General features: G+C 44.3%; 1 protein-coding gene across 5 annotated transcripts in view; it reads left to right on the top strand.

Annotated features, from left to right (window-relative positions):
* The window catches only part of RFX2 (regulatory factor X2), a 93,644-nt gene extending 65,997 nt beyond the window's left edge, over positions 1 to 27,647 (top strand). For all 5 annotated transcript variants that reach the window (XM_019557083.1, XM_019557085.1, XM_019557084.1 and 2 more), the window contains 12 exons: positions 2,949 to 3,130; positions 7,880 to 7,999; positions 10,137 to 10,252; positions 14,166 to 14,284; positions 14,565 to 14,677; positions 17,946 to 18,097; positions 20,142 to 20,239; positions 21,185 to 21,334; positions 22,692 to 22,900; positions 23,223 to 23,376; positions 25,820 to 25,862; positions 26,085 to 27,647. In XM_019557083.1, coding sequence (XP_019412628.1) covers positions 2,949 to 3,130; positions 7,880 to 7,999; positions 10,137 to 10,252; positions 14,166 to 14,284; positions 14,565 to 14,677; positions 17,946 to 18,097; positions 20,142 to 20,239; positions 21,185 to 21,334; positions 22,692 to 22,900; positions 23,223 to 23,376; positions 25,820 to 25,862; positions 26,085 to 26,194 — 1,566 coding nt within the window. In that variant the 3' untranslated portion in view covers positions 26,195 to 27,647. The remainder of the gene's footprint in view (positions 1 to 2,948; positions 3,131 to 7,879; positions 8,000 to 10,136; positions 10,253 to 14,165; positions 14,285 to 14,564; positions 14,678 to 17,945; positions 18,098 to 20,141; positions 20,240 to 21,184; positions 21,335 to 22,691; positions 22,901 to 23,222; positions 23,377 to 25,819; positions 25,863 to 26,084) is intronic.
* Positions 27,648 to 27,653: the final 6 nt, after the last annotated feature.

Raw genomic sequence — 27,653 nt, forward strand, 5'->3', positions numbered from 1 at the left:
TGCTTTGGAGCTAGTCCTATAAAATCTTTTCTCGCCATTCTGGTGAGTCAAATTTGGCTCATAATTTAGTAAAATAAATAACTCTTTTTGCAAAAAACAAAGAAACGGTTGCCACTGAATAAAATAAAGATGTGATGGAAAAGTTCCCCTGCAGGATTTCATAATGTGGTCCTGGCAGCATAAAGCCCCAAAGTAAAAATGACTGGGATTTGATCACTATATATATGAACATGACAGTGAAGAATTTCTCCTTGTTGTTCAGCTCTGGTAAATGCAATAGTGACTGAAAATAAATTAAATTTCTTTTAAAGAGTCTTACTGTTTGAAGTTTCTAAAGTGGTGGCTCTCAACCTTTTGGACTCAAGGCACCCCTCCATAACTTTTGTGAACTGAGTGGCACCCCATTTCAAGAACTAATTTACATACGACGGTACTTACCTCCTTGCAGAGGGGCTAGGCCATGAGGGTAGGGGGATTGATTGCCCAGGCAAGGATAAGCATGAGCGTCACTTTTCTACTTATTTTCTCGCACTCCGCTTATCTCCTAATGCCTTCTGGCATCCTTCAAAGGATTTGGAAGCACCCCAGGGTGCCCTGGCACCCTGGTTGAGAATCACTTATCTAAAGCAATGCTAATAATGCAGGAAAGGAAAAATCAATTGAAAAATGTTTATATCCCGACAGATTTCCTTTTTAAGCTCCGATGTTTCTCTCCATAATGATGCTAATTCAATGGTGGGAGACCGTATTGTAAAGCTTGGAACAATATGAAGTTATATGTATGGATTAATGAGAAGCGAAAAAATATGGGGCTCTCAGAAAATGAATTTAGAAGGCAAATGTCACAGAAAAATCTGGGTCAGGAAATATGCAAGATCAAATGGAACGTGAGGCTTATTTTTCCTTTATCCTAAGCCCTTTGTACTCTGGTGTATGGCTGTGTTTTTGTGCCTTGCAACAAGAACATGTTCAGATGGGGGGATTTGTTGTGACTGAATACAGTCCACGGGACAAACAGAATTAGCAGAGAACAACAGTAATTCTTGGCCAGTGAATCTTCTACATGTATTGGATGGGCTAAAATTAACGTGGATGTGGACTAATTTGAAACAGAACCCCTGCTGGTCTATTGTGCCAGAAATACTAGGGGTCTGTCTTTTGTTATAGATGGCTTAATCAATAACTTAAGGTCTGCAGGCTGGCCATTCTCCTCTGCAAATAAGGGTTTGAATGGATGTAGATTGCTGGCATGTCAGTGTGCTTTTAAAATAGGCAACGGGACCTGTGGACTTAGAAATTCTTTATCTGGGAAATACGCAGAAATGTCCTGGAGAACAAGTGAATGGAAAGAGGTAGGAAGGCAGGCCCGTGCAACGCGGGATTCAGAACATACGACCCAAGGAGTCTTGTCTTGTGGCTGTAATTATTGGCCTGATCCAAAGCCAAGTGAAATCAATAGAAACAGCTAAGTGAACTTCAATGCGGCTTTGATCAAGCCCCCCAAATCCATATTACTATAAAGAAATAAAGCCTAAAATGCAGCTTGGGTTTATTGGTACGCAGTTAGCCTGAAGCAGATGAAGTCTGCAACTCTGATACCTACAGTTGCAAAACATATGTCCGTAAATGCAATTATCTCATTCTGGGCAAAAAAGGACTATGCAGCCTCAGCTTGGATTCTGCTCTCACGCAAACATATGCGGAAATAACTCAATTGAAATAAACAGGCCAGGTTTGCCATTGCAAGCTGAAGTTTTGATTTTGATGGAGTTACTGATATTGAACTGAGCTAATGTAGTGATGAATTGAGGTCTGTAATCGCACCATTATAACACCGATGCCTTTTGCGAAACTGGAGCCAGGATGCACAAATCTCCAAAGCACGTGCTTTAACCCTACTGACCCTAGTGGCTCTTGCCACGAGAAGGAGAGGGTCAGATCCTATTCACCTTTAGCAAATGGCTGCTTCAGGATGTATGTGAACAGACAAAATCTAGACCAGTGAAACTTGTACCAGCGGACTTTGATTCTCCACCTGGTTGAGGTGAAAATATCCCTGTGAAGGGGCCTGTATCATCTGCCTGCTGCTTCCTCCTTCCCCCTCAATGTCACCTTGTTGTGAGTTTACACCCTAAGATTTTCCTTGCCCTTGATAAAGGAAATAGCTTATCCGCATTCTCTTCTGCTTGTGCAGCTAGCTTTTCTTTTGCCATTTTATTAATATATGTTTTCATAGGCACTTAAATGCGGCTTTTGTTTTATTTCCTTGGAAACTGCATTTAGCCCATTAGAAGTGTGTTTTGGTCCCTTTATATTCTAATTCATGAGCTGTAGTTGTGTGACTGACCTGCCCTTTCAGACCGGCTGGATATAAATAATTTATATCTAATTGCAAACTTTACTCAACATAAATGTCAAGAGGAGTACAGTTCAGGCAATACATTTTGAAAAATAGCTGGTACCACATCGCAGTTTTAAGGTTGGTTTGGTAACCATTTATTTTGTTGTAAAGGGAGCAACCGCAAACATCTCCGTTTTTCAAATGAGTAATGACGCATCGAGTGAAACAAGTTCCTCCGGCAATGTTTAAACTGGGGATTGGTGCTAGCGGACAGAGTAGCCGTGTATTTTGGTTCCTCAGAGATTTTTCCAAGCCTTATAGGTAGCATTAGGTATCATTGGCTTTTTCACTGGAACCCATGAGCTCCTCTGAGATGATGTTTTCCATGATTCAAAGCCCCCCTACAGCAATGTCACTGAATGCAGGACAAGCATGAGCGGCAGTGTGCGCGTTACTTTGGTGTGGTATTTCATAGCTTTTTGCTCACTTATTTCATAAAGCGATAATTAGCTGCAATTAGCAGCTGTCACGGTTTTAGGAGGGCCATTCAAAACATCCTTCGCCTTTTGCATTGTGGATTTTAAATTTTATATTTTTATGCATGAAGCTCCAGTGGCTGTTGGACAATTATGAGACGGCTGAAGGAGTGAGCCTCCCCAGGAGCTCTCTGTATAACCATTACCTGCGGCACTGTCAGGAACACAAACTAGATCCGGTGAACGCCGCTTCTTTTGGAAAACTGATCCGCTCCGTGTTCATGGGGCTGAGAACTCGGCGCCTGGGAACAAGGTTGGTACGCAGGGGGCTCGTGGTAAGGGCTGGGCTGGAGAAGTGGTACGTTTCGGTCTTCTTTTGGCCTTTCCCTGTCCATTTTCCTGCTATTCCTGGAAGATCATGGCAGGAGCAAGTTTCTGAACTGCCACTTCAACAAATTAAAGGCAGGATCCCATGGCACAAGACGCTTCTCCCTCATTGCAAGGTCATTCAGTGCACTGGACGGACTGGTAGTGATGCATCGTCTTTTTTTCTTTTTTTATGGCATCACCATTTTAACTTGGTGCGGATTGTTTGAGAGGCTCCGTTCAGTGCCCTTGAAGTTAGGTGGCATGGCTTCTTGCATCCAACACGTGCTATGGTGGTAAAAACTCCGGTGGGCCATCGCTGTCACTTTGTGGAAAATCTCAGTAGGATGCTCTTTTCAGAGGATTGCACAAGGTGTAAGTGCTGTTGGTAAAGGCGTGGAGAGCCTGCTCTAAAAGGCAATTTATAAAAAACAAGTATCATATATTATTGAACTGTTTTCAGTGGCTGCAAAATGTTCTCAAGCACAGCGGCTCCTGACCTTTACATTTTTCAGGAAGGAAAACCATTGCATTCTTCTTTCACAGCCAATGCTACCAAATATTTCTCACCTTCTGTTCCTGGGGCAGAAAGTTTTATTGCCTGTTAGACCCAGGGAAACAGCCAAGTTGTATATCAAAGGGAAAACTGCCATTCTGCGGTACATAAACAGTTTTAACGTGTCATGAGGCGAGGCTCCCCTATCGGCATGAAGCAGCTGGGGCATGTTTTTGGTAACAAAATGAATTGCAGGCGTGGTGCTGGGGCCAGATTCTTGCTGAAGACACTTCACTTGCGGTGCTGAAGCATGTGGGTGGACAGACTGTTTCCTAAGGCATCTTTATTCTATTCGAATGTTGGCTTCATAGTAATAAACACCATTGTCTTAGAAATTCAACACCCAAGTTTCGCTTTGATTCACAAAGCCAGTGTTGTAGCAGATGGGGAGGCTGCTTTCCAGTCTGGAACTCTTGCCCCTACCTGTCCCAACAACGCTGCAGCGGAGCGAAGGCATTTTGCATCGAGATCTGTCACTAATGCTCCAGACTCCCGCAACTTGGTCGCCATTAAAACAGTTTGATTTTGATCTCAGTTAAAACGGAGTAGCTCTGACTTCTTCAGTCCAGTTACTCTGTTCCAGATGAGAACAACATCTGGCCCCAAATCTTTAGGCTCAGGCAAGTGATTCAGACTTCCCTAAGGTGGAGCCAGGGCTCTGACCTTTCAGACTTGGAGCACACCAGGCTGCGTTTCATTAGCAGCTGGTCCTTTTAAGAAGCGCGAGGATCCTATCTAAAGCTGAATAAAGTAAGAGCATTCGGCACGTGGCAGTAATGGGTAAAATGGCATTTAAAACAAACAAACAAACCTTTTAAACTGCCAACTGGATCTTTCCAAAGTATATCCAAAGTGTCTGCGCAGTTTTACAGATGCATCTGATAAAACTAGTAGCCAGAACAGAGAAAGGAATATTGACTCTTTTTTTTAATGGAATAACATCTTTATTGCAAAAATAAGATGGATATTCAGGTATATAGACAAGGACCAAAACAGAAGTGTCCAGACACATTCACTGGCCAGCTGTGAACACACCAGACATACAAAGGGAGAGATTTTGACTCATTCCAGTAATTTATTTAGAATTTAAATGCTTCAGCAAAAGTTCTTTAGAGGAGGAAGGTTATTTAACCATGGGAAGGCAAAGATATCCTATTTACAGTAGAACAAAACAGCCTGTGATTCCCTGCAATCCTTGTCTAAGTTTAAAAATGGTTAGAGCTAGCCAGAAAATAGGATTTGATTTCTGCAAGGAAATTCCAGCATTTCAAAATTTGCTGTCCTTCCAAATTGGAACAGAAAAATGAAACTGCAGAACTTTCCATGGAATGGAAATTCAAAAAAAAAAAAAAAAAGGTTTCATTTTGATCCCACGCTTTGGCATTCTTTGAAGGACTAAGGAATGATTAATGGCTCCTACGTTCCCTTATTAATATCAGCCATGTGCCTTCAATAATGGAGCCTTTCATTAATAATGACAGTACAATAGGTCCCCTAAAATATGAAAGTCAGGTGCAAGCTAGATACTGAGCTGTTTTGCAGATCTAGCCTTGATATACATGTCTAAATAGGAGTGGGGTGCTATTAATAATTTGGCCCATGTTTGCGGGCTCTGGGTGCTTTTTGAAAATTTGATCTTTAAAAACAATTGAAGTAGAGGGTGGGTGGACTGTAAAGAGTAGAGTAGAGCCAAGCAGAAACAGAAATATTAAGCTTTCATGACCACCTACAGAGATAGCGAGCTGGATAAATACATGCAATAGTTATTTAACTTAAAGTTGTTTGTTTAGGTTCACAGACATGACTTGAGCCCATTTTAATTGGTTTAAGCATTAGCTATTTGACTTACGTTATGAGAACTGAGTGTTTAATATGCAGTTGGCAAAATTACTCATTGCAGTGACACAAAGCTAAAAAAAAAAATAATTAAAAAAGAAATCTCCCCTTCATTCCTACCACAGGGAAAGAGGGGGTTCCTTGCACAAACAGACCTTTTTGTAAATGACTGAGGCTGGGGGGGTGAAAGCATCATTAGATTTCAGAAATGTTCAGGCTCTTCAATGTAGTGCCAAAGAGACAGAGATAGCAAATTGTAACTTTTCCTAATCATCGCAGTGAGGGAGCACCTCTCTGGGAGGCTCCTTAGTTACAAATTGGCAACATTTGCTGGAATCTAAATTAGAATGAGTCCTCTCTTGCCCATGGCCGTGTTGATTATCCATCTCGTTCATTTAACATTTTTTCTTTGTAGGTTACTGTACTTCTACAAGGAACTCCGGTTCATGGGAATACTCGAATTGACATAGCCATGTGCAATGCTGAAATCTTAGCGGAGTATCTTTTCATCACCCTTGCTTCACTGACTGAACAGAGCAAAATGAGTCTCAGCCTTTCAAAATCTCATATGGGTTTATTTCATCTGTAAAAACGAACCACCCCAAGCACAAAATCCATAGACAGCAGGAAACCCGGGGCTGGAAACTTCTATATTTTTCTTTTCCTAGGTGAAGGGGCAGCTCGACTGGCTTACCTAATTTCAGATACAGCAATCTGACCCTTTAAAGGAATATTATTTAGCAGTGTAAACCCAATCCTGAAGTTCAGCTTAGATCACAGGGTAAAATGCATCCCAGATCTTTGCAGCATTCTTTTGAACAACAGCTTGCATTCTGACACTTGTTTCTTATAGTCTAAATGGTTTTGGTCTCGAGAATGTCTTGCACAAAACTCTTCAGAAATTACGGTGAAATCCTCTGGGAACTAAAACCTCAACTGCACTATTAAAAAACCCCAGACAACCCCAGTTACGCCGATGTTAAAAGCAACTCTTCCCATGTCTGAGGCTGGTGGTGGGAGCTCAGGGAAGGGGCAAATGTCTCCCTCTGTGACTGCAGCAGGAGGAAAAAAAATGCTGGAAGGACTGAGAAGTGGGCGGGTGGGGACCAGCCAAGAGCATTTCCAATGACACTCTTCAGTCGCTGGAATGAGTCAGCTCTGTTGGTGCCAATGGGAGTTGAATGCAATGCAGCCAGGATCAGCCTTTGGTGCTTTCAAAACACAGCATTTATCCAGGTGATGCCACAGCCACAAACACGGCTGAAATACCTAGAGCAGGGGCGGGCAATTGTTTTGGGTGGAGGGCTGCTTACTGAGTTTTGGCAAGCTATTGAGTGCTGCAGGACAGGCAGTCCAGGCCAGATAAATATCAATTTTCTAAATTTTTTAGGGGCCCCATGGGCCGGATAGAATGGCCTGGTGGGTCGCATCCAGCCCGCAGGCCACATTTTCCCACCCCTGACCTAGAGACCTTTGCTCCATTTTAAGGACAGGTCTGGCTCCTCATTACAGTCAGTGTATTAAGCCTCCATTGATTTCAAGTATTAAATCTACATCTGGCCCAAAGTATTTTGACTGGGTAATCTGCTGTCTATCGTTGGATAAAGTCCTTATGAAGTGGATTGAAAAAAAGGTTAGACTGGGTCTAAGCTACAAAATAGTAGACGCTGGGTGCATGTTCTGGTGCATTTTAATAAGCAATAGATTATTTTACTGCCCATTAAAGTGTCACATAAACCATGACATTACACGAATGCACAGTAAAATGGTCTACTGCACATTAAGCATCACTAAAAAAATGTAAATGCGCTACTGCAGCCTCATGCACATTAGTTCAGCGCCTTGCATTGGAGGTACTCAATTTAATGCACATTGGAAAAGGTGCATTAATGCACGTGTAGATGCTCCCACTGCTAGATAGACATCCTGAATCCTGTTTTGCAACATGATACCACATTTAAGCAGAGCTGGGTGCTCTGTTCAAAGAAATCTTATAAAGGGATCCGTGTTCACAGTCAAAACACAGGGTCTTACAGCATCAACTTCAGGTTCTTATATATGGCAAAATTTGAAAATGTGTGCACCACTAAATTAGGGTCCTGACAGGCTTATAAAACAAAGTAAATCTGTTCACAGTTGGCATCTAGGTTCAGACAGAAGTGGTTCCAACATGTAGCAGAAAACAGATGCGTGTTACAACAAATCATTTGTACTGTCAAATCGTTCACCTAAAAGTAAATTGCAGGGGTAACATGTCATCTTCGTTGGGTATCTGACATCAAGGTTTTAATGTTATACTTTCAGAGGAAACTCAAAATATCATTATTATGGGATCCGTCTAAAGCCAGACTCTCCGCTCAATCGCTTGCAGGAAGACACCCAGTACATGGCAATGAGGCAACAGCCCGTACACCAGAAACAAAGGTATGTGCCCAGTGCTGCTTACCCCATCTAGCTGCAGGCATGCTGGCTCCTCTGAAGAACGGTCTCCCCCAAAAAAGCAAATGCTTGGGCCCCATCTCTGACAGCACCAGGAGCTTGTGATTGTCAGGTTTGGCTCCTGGCAGGGAAGCCACGAGCTAGGATGGGGCAGGTCAGTAAATTAAAACATCTGTATAATTTAAGTGATAAACTATAGCTGTATGGTAAAAGTACCCATCCTACACATGAGACGGAGCCAGGATAAAGAGGCTTCAGCAGAAGTTCTGACTCCACTGGCTCTTCTTGCCTTTTGCCTGCTCCGTGCCAGGGGTTTGAACTCAGCTTGCCTGTTGCTATGGTGAACGCTACACTATATCCTTGTTACTGTGTCCCAGTGACTCAGTGTTTTTAGGATCTCAGCTACATATTATTATTTGTGCTTAACTATTAGAAGGAGTCTTGATTATATTTTTTTTATAAAACATCTAGTGTGAGAAATCAAATGGGTTGCTGTTAGTCTCCCGTTAGATCACTCCAGGGAATTTTTTTTTATTTAAAAGGCATGTGACACGGCAACTTTGGCATTTCCTTCTGCCAGCTTTGGCACTCTGACTTCTTGCTACTACTCCCGTAGTTCCCCAAAACCAAAGGGATGACCAAGCCAGCTTCAGAGTTTTTTAAAATGGTCTATTTTGGACACCTATAATAGTTAGGTCATTTATTCGGCTTTTTGTCTCCTCCCATGAGACAACATAAGCGGATCGGTTTTGGTACCATTAAGTTTTTAGTTATGCGGGTAAATCGTAGAAAAGGAGGGCACCTCAGGAGGTCACATCTAGTCCAACCCCCTGCTGGAAGCAGGACCAGCCCCAACTACATCATCCCCGCCCAGGCTTTGTCTAGCCGGGTCTTGAAAAGAATGGAGAGTCCACCACCTCTCTGAGTAACCTGTTCCAGTGTTTTACTACCCTCCTAGTGAGAAAATTCATCCAAATATCCAACCTAAACTTCCCTTGCTACAACTTGAGCCCACTGCTCCTTGTTTGTCGCCTGCCACCACTGAGAACAGCCCAGCTCCAGCCTCTTGTGAACCCCCCTACAGTGTGTCACAAGGATGTTAGGGATATGTTGCAAAAGAAGTTGCCTTCTTGTTTCTTGAGAGAAGCAGGGTTATCCCTAGGAGAGGCACAATATGGTCGATAGACTATAATCCATTTCGCATAGGCTCTTATGAAAGTCATGTGTGAAAAATAGGCTAAAATTACCTTTAGGTCTAGTTTCCTGCTAACCCACTCATTCAGTGCTGCAGATTGTGTAGATCCAGCCAATATGTTAGCATTAAAAATACTGGCCACACTTGGCTGTTCTCCGTGGCAAAAATTTGTGAAATAGTGGTGTGCACTTGTCCCTTCATTTCCCTTGTTAGGAGTTCCTGTCTTGTCTCTGGAAAACCCCCCAGTAATCTCTTCCTGAGATTTAAAACAGCACTTAAACATGTATTTATGTGTCCATTTTAAATTGACAGGATGCTGAATGGCACCGTAAGAGTGATGTTGTAGCTGTGATGGTCTGGGAATTATGAGAGACGAGGCTGATTTAGAGTGATAGCTTTTTTGGACCGACTGTATAGTTGGGATAGAGTTAGACAAGCTTTTGAATGCAAGACATTCTTCATCTAAATGTCTGGCATTTGAAAGCTTGTCTAACTCTACCCCAGCTACACAGTTGATCCAATAATAGCCATGACATTAAGAAATCCTTGTCTTTTGTATAAACGATGAATGTGTAGCATAAAGCCAATATAGGGATAATGTGATATGGCTGCAACCACATTCACAAAAGGTTTTATAGGTTTCCATAAACAGATTACAAACCATGCTTGCAAACAATCTGTGGACCTGTTGTGCATGCTGATGATTGATCAGCCATTTATTAAATCTATTTTTAATCTATAATTTCTAAAAAGGATTAATGAAACCTTGCATATCAAATGACCAATGCCTTTTTTTTTTCCAGTGCAAAACTGTTCCACTGGTATGTGATTTTTTTTTTTTTTTTTTTGGTGTGTGCACACACTTGCATACTACATATTTGTACATTTAAGTGCTACATAATGCAAATCCAGGCTTTGAATTCCTAGGTATAGACCAACACAGAAAATGGACGGTGTAGCAGAGAGCAGCTCCAACAGCGGTTTGCACAGTACCCCAGAGCAGTCGGTTGCAGCTCAAAGTCAACATCATCAACAGTTCATAGGTGAGACCATTGACATGCCCTAATTTCTAGGAGGCATTACTAACTTCTAACTTGAAAAGTCTCCTCTCTCTCAGCTGGCCCAATCTATTACTCTTCTAGGTGTTGTCTTTTTTTATCATTTTCCTGTTTTACTCTAATAAGTACTTTTAGTGTGACAATCTTTGTTTCATTTGCTGTTTCTCTTGCTAAACACCCTGCTACATGTTCAAATTAAAACTGAATAGAAACCAGCTATAGAGTTGTTACACATATTCAAGCACTAACTTTACAAGCTGTTCAGCTCTTTTTCTAGCTAGGTAGTCATTTTTATTGTGTAATAATTAATTTGCACCCGTGACTGATCTAAATGTATTGTACAATTAACTGGTTAACTGTGTGAAAGTTACTTTCCACTTGTGGCTGGTTTTACTTTGCATGTGTGACCCATCTAAATTTACTGCATGATTTAACAAATTAATCGTGTAATATATGTCATGTGCAACAGGGGCCTCACTCTTAAACTCACAATCCTCACAGATTTTCCTTGCCATGTTGCAGAGATCTTATGGGTAACTTGTTTCAGTTCTTAAAAATAGCATTTATTTATACATCTTTTATTGTGAAACAGCCATCTTTTCTTTGAAATCCTCCATGCAGCTTGATTGAGCTTTCAAACAGGAAAAAAAACAACCTGAAGTATTTGAAAAATGGAATCACGATTTACCTTCTTTTGGCACCTACCGCTCTAGCTGGGCAGCTCAGGCATTTGTACCACATGTTCATTTTAGCACAATGAAGAATTAGTTGTGGCAAATAACAAAAATATAACACCCATTTGCTGAAAATTGCTGAGCCTCCAAAAGTTCCAGACTTGATTAGAGATTGCAGCAAAGGTTCGTCTTAGTTTTCACTTTATTGGAAATCTTTCTCCTGTTCTTAATATTTATGGAAGCAAAGCTTGTGAGATGAGACAGTGACTTATATTAGACCAGTGATTCTCAACCATGGTGACATGAGATCCTTTGAAGGGTGTCGCAGCAAGTATGAAGGGATAAGTCATGTGCGAGGAGGTGCAGAGATAGGGGCAGGCTCAGGCTTTCCTTCCCTGGCCATTCCCATACTGTCACTGCCTGGCCTCTCTGCAAGGAAGTAAGCACCGTAATAAATAGGTTTAGTCTTTGAAATGGGTTGCTGCTCTATTCACAAAAGTTATAGGCAGGTGCCTTGTGTCTAAAAAGGTTAAGAACCACTGATTACATAGACCGATTTATGTAGATGAGGTTTTCTTCAGATAACTAGCCGAAGTTTCCCGATCCCAGGCCCTAGTTCTCATGGGGGACATCAACCACCGCGACATCTGCTGGGAGGGCAACACAGCACTGCACAAGCAAGTTTTTGGAGAACACTGGGGACAACGTCCTGGTACAAGTGTTGAAGAGGCCAACTAGGGGCCGTGCTTTTCTTGACCTGCTGCTCACAAACAAGGAGGAATTGGTGGGAGATGTAGAAGTGGATGGCAACTTGGGCAGCAGTGACCATGAGATGATTGAGGTTAGGATCCTTCCAAAAGGAAGAAAGGAGAGCGGCAGAGTATGGACCCTGGACTTCAGAAAAGCAGACTTTGACTCCCTCAGGGAACCGATGAGCAGGATCCCCTGGGAGGCCAGGCTGAGGGGGAGAGGAGACTAGGAGAGCTGGCTGTATTTTAAAGAAACCTTACTGAGGGCACAGGTACAAACTATCACAACACGCAGGAAGAATAACAAATGTGGCAAGCGACCAGCTTGGCTTAGCAGAGAGCTCTTTGGTGAGCTGAAATGCAAAAAGGAAGCTTACAAGAGGTGGAAGCTTGGACAGATAACTAGGGAGGAGTATAAGATTATTACTCGGGCGTGCAGAGCTGAAGTCAGAAGGGCCAAAGCGCAATTGGAGTTGCAGCTAGCAAGGGATGCAACCGTAACAAGAAGGGTTTCTACAGGTATGTTAGCAACAAGAGGAAGGTTAGGGAAAGTGTTAGGTCCATTACTGAATGGGGGAGGCAACCTAGTGACAGACGATGAAGAAAAAGCTGAAATACTCGGTCTTTTTTACCTTGGTCTTCTCAGGCAAGGTCAGCTCCCAGACTACTGCACCAGGCAGCACAGTTTGGGGAAAAGGCAAGTAGCCAGCAGTGGTGAAAGAACAGATTAAGGGCTATTTAAAAAAGCAAGATGTGTACAAGTCCCTGAGGCTGGATGGGATTTACCCAAGGGTGCTGAGGGAGCTTGCTGATGTGACTGCAGAGCTGCTGTCCATCATCTTTGAAAACTTGTGGTAGTTGGGGGAGGACCTGGATGATTGGAAAAGGGCAAATATAGTGCCCATCTTTAAGAAAGGGAAGAAGGATGATCCAGGGAACTACAGACTGGTCAGCCTCACCTCAGTCCCCAGAAAAATCCTGGTGCAGGTCCTCAAGGAATCCATTTCTAAGCACTCGGAGGAGAAGGTAGTGATCAAGACCAGTCAGCATGGACTGAACAAGAGCAAGTCATGCCTGACCAGTGTGATTTACCTACTATGAGATGACTGGCTCTGTGTATATGGGGAGACCAGTGGACATTATATAGCTTGACTTTAGCAAGGCTTCTAATACCATCTCCCAAGCATTCTTGCAAGCACGCTAAGGAAGTATGGATTGGATGAATGGATTGTAAGATGGATAGAAAACTGGCTGCAGCATCAGGCTTGGAGGGTAGTAATCAATGGCTCAATGTCTAGTTGGCAGCCGGTATCAAGTAGAGTGCCCCAGGGGCTGGTCCTGGGGCCGGTTTTGTTCAAGGTCTTCATCAACGACCTGGAAGATGGCACAGAGCACACCCTCAGCAAGTCTGCAGATGGCACCAAGCTGGGGAGGGTGGTAGATGCACTGGAGGGTAGGGCTAGGATTCAGTGTGACCTAGACAAATTGGAGGATTGAGACAGTTTTGTGTCTAGTTCTGGGGCCCCCACTACAGAAAGGATGTGGACAAGTTGGAGAGAGTCCAGCAGAGGACAACGAAAATGGTTAGGAGGCTGGGGGACATGACTTGCGAGGAGAGGCTGAGGGAACTGGGCTCATTTAGTCTGGAGAAGAGAAGACTGAGGGGATTTGATAGCCACGTTCAACTCCCTGCAGGGGGGTTGCAAAGAGGATGGAGCTGGGCTGGTCTCAGTAGTGGCAGATGACAAGGAGCAATGGGCTCAAGTTGCAGCAAGGGAAGGTTGGATATTAGGAAAAAACTTTCTTGCTAGGAGTGTGGTGAAGCACTGGAATGGGTTACTTAGAGAGGTGGTGCAACCTCCATTCTTGGAGGTTTTTAAGGCCTGGCTTGACAAAGCCTTGGCTAGGATGATGTAGTTGGGGCTAGTCTTCCCCTTTAAAGGGATCCATGAGAAATAAAATTGGGCACAGGAAGAGTGAGAACGTTCCCTTTTAACCAATTTGTGGGTGGGTTGTCTCAGTTTTTCTTCTTTTCAGACTGTCTTAACAAGAACACAAAGACGGCCATCTCTAAGAGTTCACTAAACTGCACTGGAGAGGTCTGCCATCCAATTAAATTTCCCATTGTAGTCTTAAAATACCAAAGGGATGTTTGTTCAGGCTCTAGAGAAAACATAATGGGAAGCACATTATAAAAGTACAATGCATTCATGTTTCTTTCCTTGTAGCTGTGATAAAAACAGTCTCGTTTCTCCAGTGACTAAATGGCCTGAGGTGGGGTTTTTTTTCTTTAAAGTACAATTGAGTGAATCACGGAGGTATTACATTAACAGTCTTGCTTTACTTATCAGCCATTAGTTATTTGAAACGTGAAATATAGCCACCAGCTGTTGCAAAATCTCATCCTAAATTGCAGTCCTAGAAAACACCAAGTTCTGGTTAAAATTCACCATCTTTCCCAAACTTTTTCCCTAGATGTAACCCATGGCTTTCCTGAGTTTCCAGCACCTGATCTTGGAAATACCCTCTTGCAAGAAGGGGTCACCATGAACGATATAAAGACTCTTCAGCTTCTTTACAGACGACACTGTGAGGTGATCATTCAGGATCTGTTTTTGATAGAGGGCCTCACTTTCCATGCCCTTCCTACTCCAGTCCTGCTCTCATAAGAAGCTGAGTTCGGGACAGGATTGTTTCCAGTTGGCCAATTATCGTTGCCCAAGTTACCTCCTTCTCATGCGATCTGCTTATAGTCTGACGTTCATTAAAACCACACGGGATATATTGTTCTCCCTTGTGTAGTCTATTGTCCTCCCATAAAGCCTTGTCATAAGCATGCTATCAAAGCATTTTATTGGTTATCTGTCTTTTTAGGCCACTTTAGATGTTGTGATGAATCTTCAGTTTCACTACATTGAGAAGCTGTGGCAGTCATTCTGGAGTCCTAAAACACCACCTAGCGATGGCTCCACTCCCATGCCGTCCAGGTAGACCGTACACACCTAATTTTGCTAATTGAGTGACCCAGTTCTTAGTACTCTTTTCCCTTTTGGAGACCACTGTGTTTAGCTTTATAACTTCAGTAAGCCTTTTGATTTGCTTTACTGATCTGCAAGGGTTGCAGGTATTTAATACAAGGCAGGATCAGGTGCTATCCTAGGAAAAGAGTAAGAAATGCATTATAGTAATGCAGGGGCAGGCAATTATTTCGGATGGAGGGCCACTTACTGAGTTTTGGCAAGCCATCAAGGGCCACAGGACAGGCAGCCAGGGACAGGTAAATATGACTTTTCTAAATTTTTTAGGGGCTCCACAGGCTGGATAGAATGGCCCGGCAGGTCACATCCAGCCCATGGGCTGCGTTTTGCCCAACCCTGTAGTAATGAAATGTCAAAAGCAGAGCTCTGTGAAATGCAGTAGAATTAATGATTAATGAAAAGATTTTACAATGCATTTATTTGACGTTCTCAATGACCGGAAATTAATCCACAATGGATCAAACACCATAGGTTTGACTAACAGGCATGGGTTGGTGTTTTTGTAGGAGGCCAATATGAGTAGACAGTTATAACTCTACTGAGTGTTGTTATAGAATGACATCTCAAAGGCAAAGATCACTGTGACATTTAGACCAACTGGGATACTAATTCATGTTGCTATCAAAATTAAAAAAACGCCTTGTGTCCTGGGGAAGATAATGACAAACTATGCTACTTTGATCTTTCTCTTTGTACTCAGGCCAGGCTCATCTTTATTCCCTATTCTCCCCTCTATGCATTGGTAACCTGCTGCCTGGAGACAGGGAAATGAACAGTGAGTGAAAATAGATGAAACTGAAAAGGTCTCTTGTTAGAATTGCGTTGAAGTCCATGGAGTAACCTCTTTCACTGAACATAGTCAATGCTGCTGTTGTATACTCAGAATAAGGGTTGTGAAAGTTTGGGAAATAAGGAGAAAAATCCCCTTGTTCCCCTAGTAATCATAAAATTATTGTCTTGTCCTCAGATAGAGCTCTATGAATGCATCCCTACACAGAAGCAGTGCAACCACATTTCTCATTCTGAATAATTTTTGGTTAATGACATGTCCACACTGCACAATGCTGTGCCATGTGGAGATACCCACGCTATGAAAGGAGCTCACTTGGGCACTAGAAGCACTGAAGTTGTGTTAGCTCTGAGAAGTAAAATAAATTAGCTTGGGTCTTGGGTAGGAAACAGAAATAAGCATGCATTGTAATAGGGATACAATTGTAGAACATCAAGGTGTCATTAAAAACAATTGTCTATCTATCTATCTATCTAGCTCTATAGATATCTAGATAGATGGATATAGCTAGCTAGCTATCTGTATCTATATATCTTATTGCAGGGATGGTACACAATCTGGGAAGACCTGAGCCTCTGTTTAATATAAGATTGACCCTACTTATATATGCATTTAACTTTATGCACTGTGAGTAGGTCTGTTGACTTTAGTGAAACTCTTCATAAAGCACAGAAAAGGGCAAAAATTGCTGTGTGTACAAACACCCACAGTCTCTAAAATTAAGCCTGTGTGTGTACATATCTGCAGGGTTGGGGCCTGAGTGAGTAAATTGCAAAGGCAGATGGCATAGGCTGTTGACAACCTCAGCATGTGGCTGAGGATAGGTAGCTGGCTAAAAGATACTTGTCATCCCAAAATGCTGCCCAATGTCATAACAGTTGGGGCTCTCCCTATTCAGTATCTCTTAGCAAAGCTTTGTAGCAAAGAAAATCACCCTGGTTTTACAGTTCATCCTATAGATAATGAACTTGGATATAAATAAACCTTTATAAGGAAGTGGAGCGAAATACTTCGATTCAAATATGACACAATATGCAAAATACAGTTCTATGAAAAGCAAAGCATGGTTATTCAGGTTTTCTCCTTTGCTAAAAGAGGATGCCACTGCACTTTCATTATGTCAACAATGAGGGATGTCTTAGACAGTGAAGTAGCAATTCAAATGTGATGCCTTGACTCCAATGGATTTGGTGTATCCTATAAGGCAAGGCACCTCTATTCCCTGCACAGTATTCAAAAGGAGTCTAATTTGATTTTGTGCATGTTCATTAATAAGATGTCAACTTCTGTCTTTGTACTACTTAACCAAATGTTTAGTGGCTCAGTCATGCAAAAGACCTTTTGGTTCATCTATAAAGTGAAATTAATGCAGGCAAAGTTGACCTTATTTGCTTGAAGGCAGTGCCTCGTGTTCTTCGCACAATATGGAGCTGGATTTTCCTCTCTGGAAATAATGTCAGTGTTTGGTCTTCTGGCATGTTTGATAGTGATTGACAATACACCCCTGAGAGTGCATGTTAATCCGATTGTGTGTCTTTCATGCAAAACTTTCAGTCCACATGATTGCATCAGTATAAATGGAATAGGTGGGCCATGGAAGGGGTGGGATTGTCGGGCATTGCTGCATCATGCTAATGGAAAGCACTGAAGGAAGGTTAGGGGTCCGGGTTGTAGCCATATTGGTGTAGAGGCAAAAGGAATCAAAACTCGTGGAAGAGGTGATACCTTTTATTAGACCAACTAGATATTTGCAAGCAAGTTATTTGAAATGATATGGAAGTTATCCTATTTTAGCCACCTTTTAAAATGTCAAGTTCATAATTTTAGAAGGAGGAAGTATTTTACCACCTGAAACACTAACAGCAGGCTCCTGCCATTGTTGGAGTGAATTTGCATCTCACAGAGCACAGAGATGCACAGATACCTCACCACAAAAGAAATCCCTTCCCAGAAGAGCTTTCCATCTCTCCACTCCTCTGTAATATGCTTCTATGTCTTGCTTACCACCAGACAGCTTCGAGTTAAAAAGACTTTTTCAACCTTTCTCTGTGCCTAACTTGGACAAAATGAACTATTCCCAACAGGAGATTTTACCACACCTTAGGCTGTCCTATGAAATAGGAATTTTCATTTCTACCTAGGAGAACTTCTGTAATCTCTGCTCTTTCCTATGCATGATGAAGGGTGTGTGCGCCCAAAAGCTTGCAAATAAATGAAATAATTTGTTTGCAAATATCTAATTGGTCTAATAAAAGATATCACCTCTTCTATGAGTTTTGATTCCTGAAGGAAGGTTGTGTTTTGAGCTGCATATTTTAGAAAGGGAACACAGAAACTACTGAGACAGAAGGGAGAAGGCAACTGTTGTGTGTTGTGTCCACACACTAAATGACTGCTGTTAACAGCGTGTTACTCTCTGCCATGCAGCGAGGAGGAGCATGAAGGGGTCCTCCCAAAAGACAAGCTGATCACTTTGTGTAAATACGAACCCATCTCGAAGTGGATGAGGAGCTGCGATCATATCCTGTATCAGACCCTGGTGGAGATCCTCATCCCTGACGTGCTGCGGCCTGTGCCCAGTGAGTATCTTGTGCAATGGTCAGAGCAGTATTGACAGCCCGGACCCTTGTCCATTTTTGTTCCTTCATGTTTCTTGCTGTCTTGCTCCTGAGTCTCAACAGAGATCAATGAGTCACCTTGGCTGGCTATCACTTGCCCCAGATTTCCATTGCGAAGGCTAATTTAGAAGGCTTTTGTTTTGAATTGGGGCTTGTATCTTATAGCGACACAATCTCTGTCTGTAATTATTCTTAGTTGTGCAGCATATCATGGCTCTTGGAGACCTAGATATATTTTCCTCTCCTTGCAAAATTCAGTTCATCACATTATCCCAGCCTCAAGTTTTGACTAGGAGCCAAGGTGAAAGACATAGGCTTAATATGCATAGACTGCATTTAAGCACAGTTAATCCTTATTAGATATTTTCTTAGAGGTGTGTCTTTCTGTTATGTCTGATTGTTCTAACTGTATGATGCGTCCTGGACTTTTTGGGGCAGTTTCTCTCTTTATAGATTCATAGTCCTTGGGGAATATCATTTGTCTAAGGCGCTGATTCAATCAGCCACCTGAGTATATGCTAAGCCTCACTGAAGGCAGTGAGAATTAAGCATTGGGTGTTTTGCCAGATGAATCCATAATTCATTAGTTCAAACTCAGCCCGAGTCAATACTGGCAAAAAAAACCTACTAGTCAGCGGGTGCTGCTGGCAAGTTGCCGTTGTCAGTACACCCATGAGTAGGCAGAAAACCAAAGCATCCTGCCTTGCCTGTCTTTTGCCAGGTAAAAAGGTTAGTCTGCTAAATGCCAGCATAGGATGCTAGCCAGAAAAGATGTGGCCTCAAGTTCCTGCCTTGCCATAAGCTACCTATGTGACCCTGGTAAATCACTTAGTCTTTGTGTCTCAGTTCCATGTAAAAAGGGGATGCTAGCAAGGACCAGCCATACCTGAGTGATGAGAGCTGCTCAAGAGCTATAGCAATCAGAGCTATAGAAGTATTTTAAATTAATCATTTTAATAGAAAAAAGCTGGGATCGTAAAGCTCAGCTTCTCTGATGGCCATCCAGCCATTTCCCCCAAGTTCTCACTGCTACAGGGAGTGGGGCAACAAGGAAGACACCCTTGCCAGGTTGCCTGGTCTGACCAAGAAATGCGTGAGAAGAGCAGCTGCTGAATTCCTGGTACCTCTGCATCTCTTACCAGTTTGAAATTGTGGGCAAATGGCAATTATATAAGAGAAGGCTTTTATTTTCATTTCACTGCTATTCCTATCCCTATGGGTTCGATTGTTTACTACAACCCCAGCACAAAGATTGCAAAAGCTTTTGTTGTTGTGACCTGACATTTGAAAAATACCCAGTGAATTTTCTTTTGATTTAAAAATCAAAAACAAAATAACACACCCAGGACTGCTTTTGCAGTGTAGCTTTATAAGAGAAGAGAGACCCAGATCTGAGGAGGTTTGGTAAGTGGATTGGCTCTCCTAATTCTGTATTGGACAACAAAATAAGTGGCCTGATTTTTTTTAGAAGTGTTCTTCAGTTTCCATTCACATCAGTACATCTCTACAGATTGGAGCACTCTTTATTTAGTTGTCAACTCTAAAGCACACTTAGGAGCCTGTCTTCAGGTTCAGGTTTGAAAATATTAGCCACAGTCTTTATTAAAACCCTTTTATTAGCCCAGCAAGTACTTCTTGCTTGGAAGCCTAACTATCCTTATTGTGCTGAGTAGATTGGAAATGGTCCTCACTACTTAATGACTATTCTTTGCGTGAGTACATCAAAGAGAACAGACCCCACTAGTAACAAAATGTTTACCTGTTCCTTGAACACTAAAAAGGAGCTCTCGGATTTGTTGTATAAAAATCACAGCCTGATATGCCTTTCAGTCCCATAGCTGGCTGTTTTCTCTTGATTCCTCTTTAACTTTGCTGGTCTCCTGTGGCATTAAATCAAGATATGGTTGTGGATCCCATAACCGTTGACTCCCAAAGCAGCCTTAGTTTGACAGCGATCGCTCAAGCCCTTTGGAAGAGCCCCTCTAAACTGATTTCTCTCTCGTAGGCACTTTGACGCAGGCCATCCGCAATTTTGCAAAGAGTTTGGAAGGTTGGCTGATGAATGCGATGAGTGACTTCCCGCCCCAGATAGTCCAGACCAAGGTAAATGGACAAAGGAGTGAGTTATAAACAGGGCGCATTTTTTGCTGTGGTTTTGCACTGTGGTTCCAATCTACTTGACTGGTTCCCTGGACTGGCATTTCAGGCTCATGGCAACGGGTCCACTGGCCTCACTTCTAACCATGCAGCTCTGTTACACCCCATTGCATCTGCAGTGTTCACCTGTTGTTCAGCTGGGCGTGCATCAATCTGAACTCGGCATAATAGACAGCCACCCAGGACTGAAATAGCAAGAGGTGGGGAGAGACCCCTTTCACATCACTGCAGGCACTTGAACATTGTCAGATTTCTTCAGGGGACATATGATCACAGCTGCTGCCTCTTGAGAGAGACATGTGAGGGCACGATTTGCCATTTCTAATTCCAGGCCCCAGATGTAGGACCCGTGCATAACGGTTATTTAGGCACCGTGTCCACGGGCAATGCCACGTCCTGAATTAATAGATAAAGCATCTCGCAGCAGACTGTCTGCAATAGACTCCTGCCCCACTCAGAGGAAGAGCAGGAGTGCAGCCAGTATTGGCAGGCCTCATCCAAACTCAGCATCTTCCCTGTTGCTCAGTTCTGCCTTTGTTATATAAGCATTACATTGTCTAATCTGATACATTTATCCAAGCTTTTTAAGTTTTCCTCTTGTTCTTGCACTGATTGCAACATGCCCCCATCCTGCTGACCTGGCTTGCAGGGCTTGCCTTCTGCCTGCTGCTCCAGACAAAGTAAATGGACAGCTACAGGGAGATGCAGCTGGTTCTTGCAATGGGCATGTTGCACTCACGATGGCTTGCAGACACTTGAAGAAGCAACAGCAAAGGAAGAATACTGTGCATGTATTCGAGATCCTGGGGTGTCTGAGCACTTGCAGTCCAAATATTTTGAAAGATCCATGTGTAACTGTTATGGCCCGTGCCTGGGCTTGCTCTGTTACAGGTTGCAGTAGTGAGTGCCTTTGCTCAGACATTACGGAGATACACATCCCTGAACCATCTGGCTCAGGCAGCTCGTGCCGTGCTCCAGAACACTTCCCAGATCAACCAGATGCTCAGTGACCTCAACCGGGTGGACTTTGCCAACGTGCAGGTAAGCAACTTCATGAGGCTTTATTTGGGCCCAGTCACTTGGGCTGGGGACAGACATTACACATAAACCAGTTTAAGTGATCAGAAACTGGTTTAAACCTGTAACAGATGTTCAGTGCACATAAACCAGTTTGAAAATGGCTGAAACTGGTTTGAGATAAACCTGGTTGAATATAGTATCAGACTTAACTGATTTGGGTCAAACCAGTTTATGCAATGTCTGTCCCAGACCCCTTCCTGGTTTAAGTTAAATCAGAGTGCCCCAGCATCCCAGCATGCTCTCTGGGCAGGGCTCTCTGCTCCACCCCTCTGCTCCGTGGCTGGAGCTCCAGCAGAGACTGCAGGCATCTGCCTGGCTTCTCCCTGCTCCACTCCCTCCCCACTCCCTGCTCAAGCAGGGATTCCCCCCTCCCCTCTGCCTTACACAGACACCTCTCATTAGCTAGCATACCACATGCTGGCAACAGTCTGTGCTGTGGGAGATGGGACAAAGGCAGACAAGACAGTGTCAGCTTACTTTTTGGCGCTAATCAGCCGGTAGCTGGGAATGCCCCTGTGTTCCTTCCTTGGAAAAAGTTGTTTAAGAAAAGCTTGAATGAATGAGAGAGACTGTTGTTTTGTTTCATGGGCTGATAAATGCTAAGAAATCTCTGTGTAACTCTCTGCTGTGTAACTCAATGCTCTGTTATTTGGGGGAGGGGATCCCCTACCTAAATTAGAGTATCCTGCCAGGGCCTGGCCATGCCCCCCACCCCCTCAGCTCAGTACTGTGGAAGGGAAGGGAGGGCTGCTGTAGCCCCCCACCAGCTTCTAGCCTAAGCCACTTCAGGCATATGCCTGCATTTCTTCAGTCCAGAGGGGATGTTTGTGCAGTTACAAACCGGTTTAGCCTAGCCAGGTTAGACTAACCTGCAAAAATTGAATCAGTTCAGGCTCAGGCTTTTTGAATGTCTGTCCCAAGCCTTAGTTCAGGGATTCTCCAACTATGTTGGCCTGTAGAAAGCTGGTGTTTCGCATTGTACTGGTCCCTCCTCATTCCCAGCTGCCTAAGCAGTATTAGAAGAAGTGAAAGGCACATGAAACACAGTATTACTTTTCCAGGGAAGTAGTTGCTGTAGCTGATAAAGGCACGTCATGACAAACTGAATTGTAGAGGTGTCCACAAGGCAATTACTTCATAAGCTGAGGTCTGTGCTCTAGATATGTTTGAAAAGACCTGGTTTGGCCCTGACTTGGAAACTTTTCCTTTACTAGAAGCACAGTCACACTCCTGAGTTCAGGCCCACCGAAAATGAACAGCAGTCCTTGTTTGTGCTTATAACCCTTGATTCCTAGAATCTCCCCTTCTGCCCTTGCAGGAGCAAGCCTCGTGGGTGTGCCAGTGTGAAGAAGGCACGGTGCAGAAGCTGGAGCAGGACTTCAAACTCACACTACAACAGCAGAGCTCTTTGGACCAGTGGGCCAGCTGGCTCGATAACGTTGTCACCCAAGTTCTCAAGCACCATGAGGGCAGCCCCAGCTTCCCCAGGGCCGCGAGGCAGTTCCTGCTGAAGTGGTCCTTCTATAGGTACGTTACCTTCTTGTCCTGGAAACGCATCTGACCCTGCCCGGGGTATAAAAAGTGTCTTCTGCTAAGTCACTCCACCCTGGTGTGGAAGATTCAGGACAATGGAGATTGGAGGAACCAAGACAAGGAGGGCCTCAGTCTCTAAAGTGGGATAATAATCCAGGGGGTTATTACTGAGATCTTTGTGTGCAGGATGAAAGTATAGTACTGGCCCTGCTAGAACATGGCATTCCTTATGCGATTCCTTGGTGTAGAGTTCACACCAGTCACAATCTAGTTCTAAAACGTGTCCAAAATATTTTGTTTCCCAATTGCTCTCCAGCTCCATGGTGATCCGTGACCTCACCTTGCGCAGCGCTGCCAGCTTTGGTTCCTTTCACCTGATTCGCCTGCTCTATGACGAATACATGTTTTATCTGGTAGAGCATCGTGTTGCCCAGGCAACAGGGGAAACGCCGATTGCTGTAATGGGAGAGGTGAGAACTGTCTGTGCCCTAGTAACAGAACCCAAGCCCAGCACGGCTTAAAGGGACACTGCCAACTTGGACACCACCCTGAATTCAGAACACGTTTTCTGAAGGGCCTGATAATATTTTGGTGCCTAACTAGAGATACCTGTGGCCCTGACTCATGGCATCTCCTTGATTGACTCAATGGGAGCTATGAGTGCTCAACCCCTCTGCCAGCTGGGCAAAAGTTGGCTCAAGACAGGTGCTTTTGCTCCCCATGGCTGGAAGGGAAGTCAGGTTTTCTTTTCATGTGACTTGTTTAGAGCATTTGATGGCACTTTGGGGAGTTAAGTGCCTATCTTCAACTGGCTTTCAGCGGCAGTGAGCACCCAACTACCCAAGGCCGCTCTTCAAGCTTTCTTTTTTTCTCTCCCCATTGGGTTCAAGAGAGAAGAAAAACACCCATATGTTTTTAGATCAGAAAACATGAAAATAAAACCATCAGATTTGGCACTGATCCTTGGACACAGTTGTCCATACCTGCAGCAGTTTTCAGATTGCCCCATAAGCTGACAAGATGCAGTATGACTGCGTCCTTTTAAAGGGTAATGGTCCAGATATGAAATGTTCCATAGGACGGGTTCTTGCTGGTATCAATAACCTATTAGCTTAAAATGGGTTAATTGAAAAACGCAATTTCTCTGTGCACTCCAGGCTGTCAGAATATGCTTTCCTCTTCATGCTATTCACTCAAGGAAAATCAGCCAGGCAGTGCCCTCTTCTGCCTAGAGTCACTCCTAATTTGCTTCTCACCAGGGAGCCCACAGCTGTTTTTGGCAGGTTTTCAACCCTGCGGGGCATTATCTACACTCCAAAAATTTTGTTTTCATTGAAATTTAAGGAAACGAAATGGCCTCGGGTTAGTTCTGTTTCCACTTCTAATAAAAACTAAACTGGGGCTGTTATTGCTTCACAGTTTGCTTTCCCTTCGTTAGACTCTTGTAAATATTTTTATATTCCATAAACTCTCAGAGAAGGATGATTCTGGAGAGCAAAAGAGAACTAATCCCATCCTCCCATTTAAATTCCCCACAGTATTTTTATTGCTTATTGTCTGGCTCTGCTTTTCATGGATACATAGTGGTGCACTCATTACTATAAAATAAGGCACGTCAAAGAGTAAGAGAGGAATATTTATCGTTGCATGGGACCTGGCTGTGGTATCTGATACAAAAATAAGTATCTGACTAATTCAGCTGACATAAAGTTGCTATTTAAAGATGGCAGTGTTTGTTATCATCCATTGACTGCTGCTAGGAGCAGAGTAGAAAGGATGGGGGCCCTAATATATGCAAAGTACCTTGGAGCCATGGACTCGGCGATCTCTGGAAGGCCCTTCCAGCTCTATGTTCTTAGTGTTCATGCCCATGAGGGTAGAAGAAACCAGTACCTGAGTTTGGATGCTGGCAGGTCACTCAGCACCGGTCATTTAGCACCTACAGAAGGAACTGACATTTGCCATGGTGGGTTTAAAGCCCTGTAAACAGACATCCAGGCTTCACAGCTCAGCTAGCCCCCTCCTTACAGAGCACATCCTTGCTGTGGACTGTGTTGCTATCAAATCCTGGGTACTCTATTCGGCTGGGATAATGGTGCCATTCCTACCAGAGTGGTGTCTCCACCATTAGCCCCTCCACTGACACAAATTGAGTCCCTTGACGAGTCTGAAAACAGTGGCCAAAGGTTGACTGGGCCATGGAGAGAACACCCTCCCCTCTGTCCTGAAGATGGGCCCTCTCAATCAGAGGTGAGGGCAGCATGAGAGGACCTCTCACTGCTGCTGCCTGCTCTGCCTACAGAACCAGGCAGTGCCTTTTACCATCTGACCCCGCTTCATTAGCATCTTGCCGTGCCCCATGGCACACCTGTGTCACATGCAGTCCTCGTCCTCAGAGTCTGCACAAGTGGCATGACAGTAAAATTGCAAGAGACTGGTATGTCTCGCTCAGCAGACCATTTCACTGGCTGGTGAGGATGGCCACAGTAATGTCCCTGTTGGCTGTTGACTCTTCAGTTTTCAAACGAAACACAGGACCAGGCCTCTGTCAGTGGTGGTCTGCTCTGGTTTCCAAAGTGGACCACCGAGTTTCTCCTTTTACCTTTGCAAGCCAGCTCTGCTCCTTGATTTGGGGATTTTGTGCATGCTGGTTGAAGGCTTGCTCCTGGATTTTAGACAGGAAGCCTCCCCACCCACCTACAGCAATATGTGGCCTGTACTGATCAAAGCCCTGACAGCTCTGAACAGTCTCTGAAGTGACCCCACCACATGTGTTGCTTGGAAATGAGCCATTGTGATTTGTGGTTTCTGTTAAGTGTTTTAAATGACCTGTTAGAGCAGTTTGGAAAGAGCTGGCAGGTGCATGCCCTCTGCTCTTCAAACCTCCCTCATCCAGAATCTCTTCTTTTTCAGTTCAGTGACCTGGCCTCCATGTCATCAACGCTACTAGATAAAGGTATCTTCCAGCTATTGCCATCTTCTCTCCTAAATGTAGGTCCCTTAGCCTAGGGTTTGGGCTCACTGCTTGGGGAGGGGGATGTTACGCTCAGGCAGTCGCATGGCACGATCCGTTTCCAGAATGCCCCATCGGGATAAATACTGGGGACCGTGCCCCGAGGCACCTTTTTCCCCATCTTCCGGTGATTCAACATGCTGATCTGTGAATCGCCCTCTGCAGATGACATCAGCGACTTGGGAAGCGAGGTGGATGCAGACGCCCGGAGCATGGGCGAGCCGCTAGTGAAGCGAGAGCGCAGCGACCCCGACCACTCGCTGCAGGAGATCTAGAGCAGACACCTGGGCTCCCTGCAGCTGGATGAAGACTTTTGGAGCCAGGCTTGAAAGTTGCAAGCCTGAGGATCCTAGTATTCTGCGCTATTAGTGCCTCTTAGTTTATCTTCATGTTTACTTCTATTCAAGGCAGGGTGGAGGGCAGTGCAGATGCATGCAAAGGATGCAGCTGGGGGGAAGTGGGTGGCTATTTATCCTTGTGGGCAGGCTGGAGGAGAAGTCTGCTGGCTATCTTTCTTTGCGTAGAAGCACCACAGTTGATGGGTGAAGGGTGGTCCAAAGGGCCACCATGGAGAGGACAACACCTCTCTCGTTGGGAATAGATTGAGCTCCCCCGGCTGCAGGACATTGTGGAATGAATGGCTAAGCCATGTTTAACTGGTTGGATTGCTTTGGAGTACAGGGGAGTCAGGTGAGTGACCAAGGGGGCTTCTGTTTCAGGGGGATGTGGTTGGGTTTCTTCCCTATTCTTTAAGACTATCACTGTGATATGGAACTTGGACTAACCAGTGCCCACAAAAGACACCCAACCCGCCTGCTGTGCCTACCGCAGTCCTTCAGGACACACTCTTTCTGGCCCTGCCTTTGCCAAATTATTCACACTGTGGGACTACGATACAGCATTCTCTTGTACCTACCTAGAGAGAAGGGCTCCGTGCTGTGCGCACATCCCAACTGGCAGGGTGGCAAGGCCATGCATGGTTCAGCATGCAGCAGCTTGCCTCCCTGCCTCGTGTTACCTGCTGTGCACCATTGCTTTTGGTGTGTAGATGACCCTGTGACTGCCAGGTAAATGGTCCCGAATCCTGCCGCTCTCCCAGGGGCCCCTGGCCCAACCTGTCCATCCAACTCGAAATACCAAAGGACTCCGAGGAAGGGGCAGCTGGTCACCAAGCCAGCTCGTTGCCCTCTGTGCCCTAACGCTAACCCTTGAAAGACAAAAGGATGAAGGTTGCAGATCCTCATGGGATAGTCCAGCTTAAGAGGGAGCATGTCCAAGAATCTCTGTACCTACTGTGCTTTAAAGGTCAGGTCAGCCATCTGGTCGGTATGCTGAATGTATGGCCTTGGGCGCAACTGATACAGCGCACGAGCCTGTGGCATGAGGACAGATGCCAGGGTGATACTGCAGTGCCTTAGGGAGGATCAGCATTCCTGCTTTCCTCTGCCGTTCTGGTTTGAACTCACACAGCAGTGCCTGTCACTCGGAATACGAGGTCTGAACATGAGCAAAGCAACCCATTTCCGCACCGCGGTCACGGACGCCTCGCGGGGAGCATTGGCTGCGTCCACGGTCACCACGACAGTGGTAGCTCCATGTGCTATGCCACTTGCAATTTCAGATCAGTCTCATGGCTATGACCAAACCCAATGGACATGCGTGACTTTGGGTATATTTGGTCTCAGCATGTATATTTACACCAATGTGTCCTGTAGGGTTCACGTTATGTCATGA

The sequence above is a fragment of the Crocodylus porosus genome, unplaced genomic scaffold (genome assembly GCF_001723895.1).
Source record: "Crocodylus porosus isolate Cpor-Errol unplaced genomic scaffold, CroPor_comp1, whole genome shotgun sequence".
Taxonomy (NCBI): domain Eukaryota; kingdom Metazoa; phylum Chordata; order Crocodylia; family Crocodylidae; genus Crocodylus; species Crocodylus porosus.